General features: G+C 47.8%; 1 protein-coding gene across 1 annotated transcript in view; it reads left to right on the forward strand.

Moving 5' to 3' along the window:
• The window catches only part of LOC147659349 (conserved oligomeric Golgi complex subunit 3-like), a 258,308-nt gene extending 246,655 nt beyond the window's left edge, over positions 1 to 11,653 (forward strand). Inside the window, exon 16 of the mRNA XM_086951828.1 lies at positions 11,178 to 11,653. Within this exon, the coding sequence (XP_086807954.1) occupies positions 11,178 to 11,198 (21 nt within the window). The 3' untranslated portion in view covers positions 11,199 to 11,653. The remainder of the gene's footprint in view (positions 1 to 11,177) is intronic.
• Positions 11,654 to 15,866: the final 4,213 nt, after the last annotated feature.

Consider the following 15,866-nt stretch of genomic DNA (forward strand, 5'->3'; position numbering starts at 1 on the left):
CGATTGTTTGTGCATCTCCCTACTCACCTGGTGCATCACTTGTATTGGTGAGAAAGGGTTTGCAAGCGTATTGTCCTAGTTTTTCAAATGTAGCAGATAAACAAATTTAATATTTCATGTTTTTGTTCATTTTTGTGAAAAGATCCATGTTGGTGATCCCTGGTTGTAAATTATTTAATGTAGTGATTGTCTATCACTTGTTTTCTTGCATTGTCATTAGCATAATACCATTATCTCTGGCCTGATGCCACATTTTGATCTTCTTTGCACAAGTACCCATTTTTCTCTTGTAGAATATATAAAACATTGTGGTTGTATTGTTCATCAGGTTTCTTTAGTGTCTTAAATGATTTGGACAGTTCTTCTGTGTTCCAAAACATGTATGTGTAGTTGTTATTTTGCAGTTGTCCACTTGCCCTCGACTGTAAGTTGTCATATTTGCACTCTTCTCACGTCACGGATGAAGCATTTCTATTGCCACATTGTGTTACTCGGACTGAGATTGCGCTTTCCCATTGATGGTCTTTTCAGTTTCAGATAGTGCAAGAACTTCGCTAAACTTGATGGTGCAGTTGTTAGGATTGCGACCATCGTGCATTCAACCACTCATGAAGATGTTATGGGCGTAACGTTGCATTTCAATTCTAGATGAATGTATGTTGCCATCATTCCTCAAAATCCTCGCTCCAGTATCATGATTTAATAAATATGTATAAAAAGTCCCCCCACGAAAGCAAGCACATTACAGGTGTACCAAATCTGTGTGTTCAGTCTGTTTCTTGTCTTTCTGAAAAGTGTGTCACAGGGATAAGGAGTTGATAAAAATCTGTTTGTATCCTAAATAAAAGAACCAACAAAATTGAAAGAATAAACTAATAACTAGACAGAATCTTCCCGTTCAGATCCCGTCCTGACTAATTCCCAACCGATAATTAAACTACGACATAAGAAAGCAAATACATTAAAAAAAAGTTAAGAGCATTTATTAAATAAATGTTTTCAATTGTATCTCATTCAGCAGGATTAATGTAGCACTCTGAAGAACTCATTTTCGAGCTATCCATCCTTTTTGAAAAAACTAAAAAATTGTCAAAATTATGTATTGTAACTGGTTTTTTTTGCAGTTTCATTAAAATTACTCATTAACTCTATATAAAGCGGAACCCCTGGTTGCATCTTAAAAATGCACTTACTTCCTACATATCTTAGTCTAACATTTAATTCATTTAATTTGAAAAGCACATAGAAATGTCTGAGTGTTGTAGAGTCTTTGAGGAACCCAGATACGTATGTACATGAAGTTCCAAACATTGATAAAAACTATAAAAAATAAGATAAAAGTTGCAAGCAACCGTGATAACTGATCCACCTAATAATCTTTAATTCATTCCCCTCTCGAATACGTTTGATAAACTGTCCGTCTCAAATCATCTTCACTTCCTCTTATTTGACTGTATTTGGGGTTTGTTTTTGTAAGTGATTGCAGACATTAGGACAATTGTTTAACTTACTGGGCAAGCTTAAGGCAATGCCTTCTACTTTAGCTGAACTTGAATTGTGTGCTTAAAGAAAAATTATCTGCAGTTCAGCTACCTTAATCATTGGAATGCCCTGTGAAGAAATCTTTGTGAATTCGATATTTATTTTAAGCTCATCCTGTAAAACATATCAACATCTTGTGTGTTTTGATTCAATTGCATACCCAAAAGATAGTAATTGATTAGAGTATAGGAGCATCCATTTACATATTAGAATGTGTTTTGTCTCTTACCTACAAAAAAAACAATCGTACAACTTTAGATTGAGGCATATGATTATGTTGATGGCATTATCGATAACATAAGACAGATCACCTACTTTCCAACGCTGAAGTAAGCAGAGGGAGGATTCCACATTTGAGCTATTATATTGGCTGGAAGCATAGCCACATCTATAAAACGTTTTCATTTGTATACTTGTATAAGCTCATAGTTTGTGATCCGCTTGAAACAGAGTTTTGACCAATTGAGATCAGATTACTGCACTGTATGCCAGGGTCCAAAGGGTCATATTTACAGCCGGTATCGGACTACTACCTCTCTTTATTCACATTGGGGATGGGTTTTCAGTGTTGTAAGGCGTTTCGCTTGGTAGAGTTTGCAGTGCCTCGTTGAGTGATGCAATTGGGAGTTGTCTGAAGGTTTCTTTGGTTAGTTGTGTTGCTCGCAAAAAAGTGGTTGGTGGCACAAAGGTTGAACAAATGCCAGTAGATGGTGAAAGGACCTGGTAGCAAGTTCGAAATGAGAAACATGAGGAATTACAAACTGCCAAAACCCGCAAATTGTTAGCAAGTAAGATGGCCAAGTGTACTTGCATGGCAGATCAAATCCTGGTACTTTCACCCCACGGAGGTCAATCAAATGAATACCATTGGGCCTGGTAGTGCTTTTTATTACACTAAATTATTATTACCCCAGTCTGATGCACCATCCCTGGTGGGCGAGCGTATTCCAACCCTCCTGTTCGCCGACGATACTCTTCTTCTTTCTAAATCCCCAGCTGGGCTCCAGAACCTCCTTGATAGCTTTCAGATCTTTTGCGCATCAAGGGGGCTTTTGATAAACACCAGCAAGAATAAATATCTGGTACTAAACCCGACAAGAAAACTGGGTAGGCCCCCCGTCTTAAACCCTGAGCCCCTTGATAGGGTCATGGAATGCGACTATCTTGGCATCCGACTTTCGGATTCCATGAAGTGGAACTCCCACTTGCAGAAGATGTTGCTGGGCCATAAGAGGGTTACAGCGCTCTGCTTCTATTAGACCCATTGGTCAAGTAATCGATATATACAGGGACAGGGGGGTAAGCGCGGCCCTTTATGGAGCAGAACTTTGGGGCTCTAGCAATACGGAGCATTTGGCCAAATCTGAAAATAGATTCCTAAGGGAATTAATGGCACTCCCACAGAGCACACTATAGTGCCTCTGTTGCTGGATCTCGGGTGCCATGCTATTAGCGACCTGGCAAAACTTTGCCCACTTCTATTGTGGGCGCTGCTGTGGCGGGTCCCGGAATTGGCCAAATACGCAGAAGGCTTGGCAGAGGTGTATGTCTACTATGGGCTCGCAAAAAATCAAATGGCTCCAAGATGTCAAGTCTCTACTGTTTGACCTGGGCCTTCGCGAGTCCTGGGAGAATAGATCAGCTCCACCAAAAGCAGTAATAAAGAACCTCTACTGAAATTGGGTTTCAAGCAAGCGTAACTGTGACCCTAAGTTGGGAAGTGTAACAAACAGGTTCCTAACGATTAAGGACGTTATGTTTACCGAGCCATATCTAGATATTATCCACAAACCTCTAGACAGGGCACTGCATTTTAAATTTAGGATCGGTACCTTACCTATAAGGGAATTTACTGTAGGCTGGAAAACCCAATTCCAAACGTCTTCTGCTTGTCCCTGTTGCACTCTAGGAATAGAGTCCATGGCGCATTTTTTGTTTGCTTGCCCGGCCTACAGAGTTCCAAGGGGTTACTGGCTTAAACCATTGTGCAAAGCATTGGGTACCAGAAATTACGTTGTAGCATTGGGTATCCTCTCATCGAATTCTAGCTTTTTGTGTGCCACTGGCCTGGCCAAATATTTAAGTTGGGCTTGGTCGATTAGAGTAAAAAGGCTGAAAGAAAATGTTTAATCTTTGTCTTAAAGTTTTTAATGTATAACAGTTCTTTTACTTTTTATTATTAAATGTATTTTATTGAGTTTGAAAGCAGAGAAAGGTATCATATTACAATGTAATTGTATCAGGTGAACCAAGCGAATGAGACAGACAGGCACGTCTTCTCTATGCTTTGCAAGAAAGAAAATTAAGTGGGCACCTCGTTGTAGCGTTTCGATACCAAAAATGCAAATGGTAGGCAATGTAGGCGAACAAAATTGGCAGAACGAATCCCAAAAACACCTCCGCCCCTCCATTCCTCCCTCCCCCCCCCCTCCCCACCAGTGTGCCGTATGTGGGAGACCCATCTTTCGCTATTCAGGTAAGAGGTAGTGTAATCAGTCTTGAGGCTCTTGAGATTCAGTGGTAGTTTCAGTAAGGCGCAGCAATCAGAGATATTTAGGGCAAGTTATTTCATTAAACTCCTTGGATAAAAGGGATATCAACGGCTGCCAGACTTTTTGAAACGTGTCAGTAGTGTGTGTGAGGGTAGCTTGTATGCGTTCCATCCCCAGGGTGAACCAGAGTTTGTGTAGCCATCCCACATGTGTGGGCTTGTTGGTCGATCCCCAGAGTGATAGAATGTGTTGTGTAGCCGCTTGCATGGCATTGCCCATTTGGCGACCTCTGATAGATTTCAGGGGAAAAGTGAGTGCGTTGGGCAGGCCCAAGATGGCGTAGGCAGGAAATCTTGGGATTTCGGTGTTGAAGGTGGAGTCTGTCATTCAGGACCATATCCCAATAACCCTGGACCTCGCAGCAGTCCCAAAGGATATGGGTCAGTGTGCCTCGTTCCCCGCACCCCCTCCAACACAGGTCACTACGGGTTGGATTTCCTCTATGCGGCTGGACTGGTGTAAGGTGCCAATATATAGCTAATTTCACGGCTGCTTCTCTACCCATTGTGTTGCGTGTGGTGTGTGAGGCCCTGTAATACACCTGGTTCCACTCTGTAGGTGTCAGCTTTCTGCCCAATTCAGCTTCCCACCGTTTCTGACCCGCTGTTTTGCCTAGCGCCGAGGTGGGTGTAAGCATTTTATATATGTCTGATATAAGGTGCCGACCAGTCTCTTTCGTCAGCAGCCATTTCTCAAAGACGGTTAGTGGGCGACCCACCAGGGTAGTGATGGCTGGGTCGGTGAGCCAGTGTCTGAGTTGGAAATATTGAAAAAGGTGAGGGTCTGTAATCTCGTAGCCTAGCTTGATTTCTGAAGGGGTGAGAAAGACTAAAGGCCCCACCAGACCGCCGGGGATGCCTGGTCTCACCCTGGAGATACCCATTACGGGACCATCTCTCAGGGAAACCAGGAGGGGTTTCGCAGCGGTCGAAGCGCCTTGGGACCCTACGGGTAAGTAGTGCGCTATATAAATGCCTATACATTACATTACATTACGTGTATCAAAGAGGTCTCCTGTGCATTTGCATGCAGTGCCACACCACTGCCAGAAGGCGCGGGGGTCGTTGCCTGGCGGGAAGTCTGGATTGTCCAAGATGGGGGTGAATGGGGAGGGGACGGTAGTAAGGCCTCCCCTAACAGCTACTACATCCCAGACTCTCATGACAAGAAAGTAATTCCCCAGAGGGGCATCTGAGCCATAGCCCTGTCCTGAAAGAGCCATCTCTTTTCTGATTCGGGCCAATACCATTCCACTAGATATCGGAGTTGGGCAGCTTGGAAGTATTGTATTAGATTTGGAACTCCGAGGCCCCCCTCATCCATGCTCCTATGTACCATCTGTTTATGTAAGCGCGCCCGTTTCCCCTCCCAGATGAAATGGAGTGCCGTTTGTAATTTCGAGATGGTGCTTTTCGGAGGTGTCACCGGGAGGGTCTGAAAGACATACAGAATTTTAGGTAGGGTCGACATTTTCACAGCAGCAACTCTCCCCAGAAGGGACAGTGGTTGTTTGGACCAGCGCGTTAAGTCTGCACGAATCTGAGTGGTAAGGGATTTATAGTTTAGAGCCACCATTGACTCCGTTGAGGAAGTGAAGGTGATCCCCAAGTATGGAAGCTTTGTGGCTATTTGAAGGTCACTCCCATATGTAGAAGCAGGCTTATTAGGGTGGGCGTTTTCGCCCAGTGGCAATATCAGGGATTTCCCTCTGTTGATTCGAAAGCCTGAGATGGTTCCGAAGGAGTCCATCTCTTTCAAAAAGGCGGGCACTGAACGGTCTGGCCGGTCAAGAGCGGCTATGATGTCGTCTGCATAGAGGCTAATTGTATGTGGTTCCCGGCCGAAAGTGACACCCCTGATGTCAGGGTTATCACTGATTTTCTGTGCCAGGGGCTCTATATAGAGGGCAAACAAAAGGGGAGACAGGGGCCAGCCCTGTCTCGTTCCCCGCTGGATGTCGAATGGGTCTGAGCGCAGACCGCCAAGACGGACCCGGACCTGGGGGCGGTGGTAACAGCAGGCGATCCAGGAACGGAAACGGTCGCCCAGCCCAAAGTGCATCAGGACACGTTGTAGGTATGTCCAATCGATACGGTCAAACGCTTTTTCAGCGTCGATAGCTACCAGTACAGCGTTGGAGTTCTGGAAGTTTGCTTTATCTATCAAGTGTAGCATCCTTTTGGTGTTGTTGCTGCATTGGCGATTGGGCACAAAGCCCGATTGGTCAGGCTCCAAGATCCCGGGTAAGAGCGGGCCTAGGCGCGCTACCAGGACCCCGGTAAAAAGTTTTAGATCCAGGTTCAGCAAAGAGATTGGTCGGAATGCAGAGCATTGCGTAGGTTTCTTGCCTGGCTTAGGCAGCACGATCACTTCAGCCGCTAGCATATCGGGGGGAATGGAGCCCGGCCCCTCAAATGAATTAAAGAGCCGGGTGAGGAAGGGGCTAACAACTGGCCAAATGTTTTATAAAAAGCAGCTGAAAAGCCGTCCGGCCCAGGAGATTTAAGCGGTCGGAGGCGGGAGATAGCCGCTGTTTCCTCTTCCAAACGGATGGGGGCGTCCAACGTGTCCGCGCTAGCTCGGGATAGTTCCGTTATAGTCGCTGTGGTCAAATAGGAGTCAATGCCCCGGAGAGGCGTTGTCTCTGCACAGTATAGTGAGGCATAATATGTTCGAAATGCGTCTGCGATCTGGGTTTCCTCAGTGAGGGTGTTTCCAGAATCGTCCGTGAGGCCAGAGATTTTCGTACGTTTGGTTTTAGCTTTTAAGGCGCTGGCTAGTAAACGGCCAGTTTTGTTACCCCCGACATAGTATGTGTGTCGAAGGCGGAGCGCGGCAAATTCTGCTCTGTCAGTGTCCAAGCTAGCCTATTGAGCCCTGGCGGTTTTCAATTGTCTCCAAACCCGTGGAGCGCCATTGCGGCTATGCACCCTCTCCAGTTCAGCAACTTGAGCTGTGAGATCATCCCTTTTCGCTCTCCGGTCCTTAGCCTCAGCAGCGGCAATTGCTATCAGTTCCCCGCGGACCACTCATTTCAAGGCCCCCCACAGGGCCGACAGTGATACCTCCGATGTGTCGTTAATAGCCAAGTAGTCAATGATGCATTTGTGTAGTCGTTTGTTGACTTCTGGCCGTTGTAGTAGGGTCTTGCGGAGGCGCCATGAGCCCCGAGGACGGGAGGACGCAGGGGCGACAATCGGAGCCCCGAGGACGGGAGGACGCAGGGGCGACAATCGTTAGCTCTACTGCGTCATGATCTGAGAGCGCTGCAGGTACTATGTCGATCTCGTCTAGGTTAGAGAGCAGTTCGGATGATCCTATGAAGTGATCTAGCCTGGCATAGGTACGGTGGACGTGGGAGTAGAAGGTGAACTGTGTTGCACTCGGATGTGCGGCCCTCCAAAGATCCACTAGGCCCCTCTCTCTCAACAACCCTGTCCCTGCCTCTGTGATAGCGCCCGTGTCCCCATAACGGTGCCCTGATCTATCTTTATTTGTATCCATGACTAAGTTAAGGTCCCCCCCGATAAGTAGGAGCGTGTTGGATGGCTGAAGGGACTCCGAGAGTGCGCCTTTCAGAAAAGTTTCCTGCCCCGTGTTTGGGGCATAGATGGATCCTATCGTGAGACTCCTGTCTCCAATCTGGAAGGTGTATGCCAAAAGGCGACCCTTAACCACTCCCGCTCTATCCCTCACCTTTCCACGGAAGTGTTTGGACACTAAAATGGCTACTCCCGCTTTTTTTGTTTGAAGGGAAGAAAAGAATTGCTGGGGGAAGGCGCGTGAGCGCATTCTGTGCCAGTCTTTGGGCAAGAGGTGGGTTTCCTGTAATAAACAGATGTCAGCCCCGGAATTCTCTAAATAGGAAATTATTGCCCTCCTCTTGATAGGGTTGTTCAGCCCCTTCACATTGAGAGTCAGTATTTTCAAATTGGAGTTAGCCATGATAAGAAGAGTGAGCCGGGCAGCGCAGTGTATAGTGGTGTGCCCCAGACCTACAAATGGGGATCAAACTAATCAGTGTAAGATGAACCCTTGAAACCGTAGACCGCATAGAAAGTGTATATGATATCCTCAGTGTGAGTGTGTGCACATTCAGAAATGCCCGAGGGGCGAGGCACAACAGTGAAGAATAAGTATAAGGCATAACAATTCCGCTGGTAGCAATCCCCCCCCCCCCCCCCCCCCCCCCCCCCCCCATGGCACACTGGTTCCCACCCCACATCCCACCCCAACTTCAAAACTCTTCGTGCAAGTTCAAATTCCATTGTCTCAATCTTACGTGAACATCCCGCCGCCCCCCCCCCCCCCGCTCCCGCCTCCCGGCACCCCAACCCCAAACCAATAGAAGGTATATTCCCAGTCCTGTTAGTCCACACAGGGCTGTGGTAATGTTTCTTACACGGGTCATATCCAGCGGCGGCCACTCTCGCCCCCCACCCGAGTCCCCCCCATCACATGGGTGTGATGTGAGCATTAAGTTATCTCCCCAGCAGGAATACCAGTCACTCAGGGGAAGAGGTCTCTTTGGCCACCTCTGCCACGGCCGTTGCTCGTTCCTTTGTGATGACAGAGGCATCTGGTTTCAAGCGGTGTGAGGGGGGTCGCCTGCGGCCCACCGTCTGCCAGCCCGCCCCCCCCCCCCCCCGGGGGGGCCCTGTGAGGAGCTCGACGTGGGCTCATCATCCTCTTGGTCAAGCCCCAGGAGGGTCCAAGTGTCTTTGAGTGAGCGCAATTGGTGTAACTTTCCGTTCCCTTTAAATATTAGTCTGAACGGGTAGCCCCAGGAGTTGGGGGTCTCGTGCTGCCGCAGGAAGTCTGTTGCTTTCTTAAATTCCTTTCGCTTTTGCAGAGTAATGGCCGACAGGTCTTGATATAAGGCTATGGGGTTACCTTGAAATTGGATGGGTTGCGCTTGTCGGGCCTCCCGGAGAATTCGCTCTTTTAGCTGGAAATCAGGGAGGAAGGCCAGTCTGGTGGCGGAGCAGAGGCCCGCCTAGGTAGCCCAACCCTATGTGCCCTGTCAATCCGGATAGTAAAGTCTGCTGGCTCTCCCATAATTGTCCTGAAAAGGGTTTGCAAGTACCCCGTGACATCGGTCCCTTCCGCTTTCTGAGGGACCCCCCGGACCCGTATGTTGTTTCGACGAGAGCGGTTTTCAAGATCCTCTGCATGGGCCTGAAGGTCCTGCTGCTGGTCTGTGAGTCTTAGGACCTCCTGTTGGAGCTGTGTGATTTTGTCGCTTCTGGCCTGGTCCGCCTCTTCAATGGCCACCACACGTTCCCCAAGGCTTTCCACGTCTCGCCGGAGCTCTCGGACCTCGCCCGCCACGTCTTGCTTTAAGGATTTGAAGTCTTCTCTGAGGGAGTTAAACAACGTCTCCAGGAACGACCTGGTGATGGGTGCCTGGTCATCCCCCGACGCCGTCTTCGTGGTCACTGGAGAGGGTGGGTCTTTGCTGGGCTTCGTCTTGGCCAAAAGTTCAGTTAGTGTTTGTGGCCCTTTCTTTCCGCTCTGTCCCGCCATGTTGTGGTCAGCCCCCCGATGGGCGATTGGTCTCTGCGCCAGCAGCACACCGTCCACCTCACCCGGGTCGTGGCAGCGGACAAGAGCCTACCTTCGCTGCGCAACTGCCAAGGCACACCACGGTAATTAATGGCCACAGGGCGGGTATCGCAGGTTGGTCAACAGTGAAGCAGCAGGGTCAGCCACACCAGGGATGGTCAGACAACGGCCTTGCACTCAAAGAAGGCAGCCACCGCAGCCAGGTAGGTGTGTAGCGAGAGTGGCCCTCTATTCTAAGTAGCCGCGGGTCTCCCCCGTGGATCCCTCGGTCAGCACTGTTCGGTGATGGGAAGTGAGTTCAGGCTCCAGTAGGCCTCGCAGGAGTGCGCACCATCCCGCCTGCCCAGGCGTTAGTGCGGTCTGACTCTCAGGCCCTCGGCCAGCCCTCTCACCGGGAGCTCGATTGTGCCCCCGTAGCCCTCGTTGCAGCGCCCACCTTCGCTCTCCTCACCTTCCTTGTGTGTCTGGCTTGGGGGCAACTCTCTGTGGCTCTCCGTAGCAGGCTTCTGCCCCTCTGCTCCGTTCAGCTCCCCCTCAAGGTTCCCCCTGAACCCGTGGGGGCCACAGGGACAGTGCAGTGCTGGAACGGCGGGCTTAGTCCCAGTGCCGTGGGGGCGCGTCAGCAGGGCCGCGCCAAAGACCGCGATCGTGGACGCAGAAGGCCCAAAGCCGGGGCCTCGATTTTCGCGACTCCCGGCCGGTCTGCACCTCCGCATCGGCCAGGTCGCGGCAACAGGAATGTGCGCCGGTCTGGGCCAAAGCTCCGGGAATATCGGCGGGGGCCTCCCTCGTCAGGCTCCCAGGTGCTCTGTTCGTCTCGCCGCCGGGGGAGGCAGGGGCAGCGAGCAAGCGCTCGGCCAACTGCAGCTTCGCGGCGGCCAGCAACACTCGGCCGCGATCCGGCGTCCTCAGCCATTGAGCCTCACAAACAGCCCGCGGACCGGGCGGTCGGGCTTCGGGGTCACAGCCGCGCTCCGCTATCCTCCCCAGTGATTTCCCGTGCCGTAGGGAGATCAGGCTGTGCATATAGGTGCGTTTAGGCGGGATCGGGCAGGGAGCCTCGGAAACCTGCGTCCGATCACGCCACCATCTTGGACGCGCCCCGTTCTTTTACTTTTTAACAAACACAATACATTTAATGTGTAAAGCTGTGTTGCCTAAATAAAGGGAAACTGTAATTATAGCTTACAACCCTTCGGGAAATACTAATGTACCCTAATGTGTAAACTTGTGCTTTAGAGGAAATTGTGATAGCTTGTTGAAATCCAGTTGAGTTTAAGGGTTCCAAGCTGTGTTTTTACTGTGGTTTTAATGTCGGTGCTTTTAAGATATGTTTTATATCGAAATAAAGCCTTATTTACTTACTATAAATACTGATACAAAGATCAACTCACTATATCAAGTAGTTTAAAAAAATATATATATCAATTAATTTTTATTACAAAATAGTTAAAAAGTGGCTGAAGGTTGCATAAACAATGCCATCTCTAACCTGGGGCTTGCTGTCTGAATCTCCAGGGGGTCGCTCTGTGCCCGTGAGGCGCTTCCGCTCCTTGCCTGCTTTGCTCTGCTGTCCCCCGCCGCCGCTTACCGGAACACCAGTGGCTGCCGAGCAGGGGGGACTACATTCCCCAGAACCACCAGCGCACCACAACACGCCCACCTGAGCGCCCGGAGGCGCACAAAACGACCGTACTCGCCGCGGGACGCGCCGCGATGCGGGCTAAGCCGTCTGTGGCCGTCCGGGGCCGACCGAGGCTGGGTTGGGCCACACATTTAACATCTGTCCATCCATCACTGTATCGCGGAAAAGGAACAAAGGACTAAAAGGTACTGTGGGGTGTGTAGGGGGGCTTTGACTACCCAAACTCTGTCCATATAACCTGCCGTATTGACTCACCTTAAATTTGGTCCCGAGAGCGTCTCCAATTATCTGCTTTTTTAACAATGGGCAAGAGAAAGACTATGGAAGGGGTGGCACAACAGTCACAACCAAAAAAAGGGAAAAAGGCAAAAAAGATTACCCATCCTGGTACAAACTGTACTCTGACCCGTATTGAAGCTCTCGTGAATGACCTTGAGGAAATCTTGATAGATAACCCCAATACCCAACAGGAGAAGAACCCTGACTGTGGGGTAGAAAGTGAAGAACAGTGCCGAGGAAAAGTGATACCCACTATCTTTAATAAAAAAAAAACGCAAAATACAACAATTTGCATTGTCCATAATCCTCAAGAGGGTGCCCCCTGGTTTGGACATTTCTGACACTTCTGAAGAGAGTAACTCCGTAACCACCATCTGCGGAAGTACTGACCAGGGGGACATCCCAAAAAATGTAGGGGAGCTAGTTACTATATGTACTAATAAATTTGCCGTGCTGGAAGGAGAATCCGGGGAAGCCGCAGATGTAATTGCGCAGGCTATCAAAAGGGGTACCAGAGTTATGGATGCTAGTATAGATTTAGAAGAAGATTGCCTAAAATGTGGGTCTTTTCTCAAGAAGAAATTAGAGAAGCTAGAAAGGGACATAGTTTTCATAAAAAAACTACTCAATCCCTCAACCCAGAAAGGAAAGATTGACACGACAAATAACATTCAGCAGCCCAAAGCGCCTGCATTACCTATGACAATATCCAACTCAACAAAACCTTCAACTCTTGGAATGCCCAACAAAAATGTTCTAACAAAAAAAGGGCAGTTGGATAATAGTTCAGGAGTGACAAGCACGACTGTTGCACAGCATAGTCGTAGTACTATGTCATATGCTGAAATTACGATGCTAAGGGGTATTGCATTAGGAAATAAGACCTTAAATATTCAGGTATCTCCCTTCAAGGGTATAAGGCTGGGAAGACTTGGGAATTCTAAGACAGGCCAAAACACAACGTCTCAATTAAGTGCTATAAGGAATCCAGATACAACAGTCTATATGACAGGGGTTCCTAAACTAAATCTGAACTCAGGGCATGAAATAAGAGAATTCATCCTCAACAAAGCCACCCACTGGATAAGACACGTGAGGGGCTGTAGATCCATCATCAGGGAGGATATAACTAGTATTAAGAGACTGTCCCTGCCCAGCTCCCACACTGACTGCATTGAAATCCAACTTTGTAATAAATCACTGGCAGAAAATCTAGTGGCGTTAGAGTTTCGAACCTACCCCCCAAAACACTCTAATATCCAGATTAGATCTTCCCCTTGGTGGTCAATTACAAAAGATGATGATTTTTCAGATTTAAATAGAAAAGATTGACTACATAAAGGTAATTCTAGTATTGATCTGGAAAGTAGCCTTAATATGGGCACTGTGGGAAATATATCTACTACAGTGAATGAACCCCCCAGCCCTCACAGCACAGTCCTCCCAAACCAGAACTGAATTGGAAATAACATGGAAGTGGGGGGCACTTTAGATACAATTCGTATCCTCTCCTGGAACATTGCAGGCCTTAAAAAAAACTGGCAATACCAGAATGGAATGATTTTATTGAGAAACATGAGGTCTGCATGTTCCAGGAGACCTGGAGTAAGACACCCTTGTATAAATCAGGTTACCCCACCTTCTTTGTCCCTGCTGTTAGCCAAGGCAGTGGCCGTCCATCAGGAGGTCTCATCATATGGGTCAAGGTAACACTGATTTTGGATATTACCTGTCATAATTCAAATTCAGAAGATACCTTGCATCTGTCTTTTAGGGGCCAACTAAAGGGTAACAGAGTAGATTTGTTTAACGTTTATGCTAGAGGAGTGCCAGCCTGTAAAAAATCGGAAACAATATCGCTATTGGAAATGGCTCTAGAGGGTACCCCCCCAAGATCTAACATCATTTTGGGAGGAGACCTTAACTGCACGTATGGACCCTTAACTGAGGATGATCTACTGGGGGTTACTGAGGAGGATATTAAACAGTCTATCCCCCCACTGAACTTAATACCTATTAAGAGATGTTCGGTTAGGGCATTGCAGATCAATGCCCTAACATTGGAACATAATTTACGTGCTTTAAATGGCAGAACAATTTCAGACTCTAATGGGGCCATGACCTTTAATAGCCCCAATGCCAATCTCGTATTGATTACATCCTCCTGGATACAAGATTATGGGGGAATGTTGTCGCTATGGATGTTAAGCAGATGCCGGACAGCGACCATAATCCGCTCTCTGCAGAAATTAGATGGGATCTAAAAAGGAAAACTCCAAGTAACTTCCTATACACTAAAGAAGTAGTCCCTTCTAACTGTAATAGAAGGCTAAAATGGCACAAAGTGGCATCCCATGAGAAAACTCTGGAAAGTTTAGGCCTTTTAGTGGCATCTAAGTGTTTGGAATTTAGTATGCTGAATATATAACAGGGTGATACCCCAAGTCCAGACCTGAGTAATATTTATAGTGACTTCATAGAAAGTATGGGGTCTTACTTTAAGACCACAGGACCGAGCGGAAGGAAAAACAATACATCTAAAAATGGTAATCCTTGGTTAACAGTAGACTGCAGGAAAAAGAGAAAAGCCATTTCACTAGCAATTCGAAAAAAGGACCCAGTACCTCTAAGGGTAGCTAGAAAAGAATACAAAAAAACGGTAGAATTGGCAAAACGCACATGGGAGGAAGACCATTGGCAGGAACTCAGGAGGGCCGCCTCCCTAAAGAACTCAACTATTTTTTGGGACCTAATAAATAAATCATCAAGAAGGTGAGTGGATTCTGTCTTACATCATATAACTGAACAGCAATGGCACTCCCATTTCCTGAATCTTTACTCTTGTGAGGCTGACCCCGTACAACTGCCAGTCCCACATCTAGATTTTGAGCGAACCGACTTGAATACTAAACCAGCTGATCCCTTCACTTTTCTTGAGGTCCAAGTAGCTATAAAAAATATAGCCCCGGGAAAGCCTGCTGGCCCAGATGGCTTGCCTGGCGATCTTCTATTACATGACCCGACCCGATGGGCTAATCTTATTCTTCCATTAATGAGTCTCCTGACCCAGGGCTATCCAGTCCCTGAGTCGTGGAAAGGAGCAGAAGTGGTCACGATATATAAAAAGGGTGCTAGAGAGGACCATGCCAACTACAGACCAATCAGTTTGATTGATGTAATTCAGAAGGTGGTTGGCAGGGTCCTCATATCCAGAACGGTGACATGGTTAGAGGAGGGTGACATCTTAACACACCTTCAAGCGGATTTAGGCAGAAGGTCGGCACAATAGACCAAGTCTTCCGATTCACTGCGATTTATTGGAAGACTGTTTCTGTTGGCAAAGGGTCATTATATCTGGCGTTTATAGACCTGAAAACCGCCTTCGACCTTGTCCCACGCATTAAATTATGGCAGGTACTTCAGGATATGGGCTTCCCACGCTACCTCCTTGAGTTGGTAAAAAGATTGCACGATGGCACCTATGCAAGGATTAGATGGGGGAGTGAGGGTCAATTAACTGGCAAAATACCAGTGAACAAGGGGGTCCGCCAGGGTTGTGTGATGGCTCCCACCTTGTTCTCCCTCTTTATAAATGGGGTGGCAGGCCATTTGAGGGAGGACTCTGCAGATGCTCCCATCCTGGCAGGTGAAAAAATACCAACCCTCCTTTTCGCGGACGACACCCTCCTCTTGTCCAAAACCCCCTCTGGTCTCCAAAAACTTTTGAACAGGTTTGATACTTTCTGTGAGGAACGTGGGTTAACAATGAATACCACAAAAACTAAACTAATGGTATTGTCCCAAACAAAGAGATCTAGGAAGATTAATGTGGCACTTAATGGATGTTCACTGGAGGAGGTTGATGCATTTGATTATTTGGGTGTAAGGGTGAACCGGAGAATGCAGTGGGACTCCCACCTAGCAAAAATGCTCCTGAATCTGAAAAGGGTTACGGGAGCCATTTCCAGAGAACACCGAGCCTCCGCAAGTAGGCCCATCACCCCTGCCCTTGTCATCTACGAGGGGAAAGCATTGGCTGCAACAACATATGGGTCAGAACTATGGGGCTTTGACAATATGCTAGAACTAACGAAAATCGAAAACAAGTTTTTAAGAGACCTGGTAGGCCTCCCAGTCTCTACCCCTTTGAAACCACTACTTCAGGACATGGGCCGTCGTGCAATTAAAGACATCGTCACCCTCCGACCATTACTATATTGGGTGCGACTGAGAAGGACACCGGAGTTGGTACACTATGCTGCAGTTCTAGACAAACTTATTAC

This window comes from Lissotriton vulgaris, unplaced genomic scaffold (assembly GCF_964263255.1).
Source record: "Lissotriton vulgaris unplaced genomic scaffold, aLisVul1.2 SCAFFOLD_663, whole genome shotgun sequence".
Lineage (NCBI taxonomy): Eukaryota > Metazoa > Chordata > Amphibia > Caudata > Salamandridae > Lissotriton > Lissotriton vulgaris.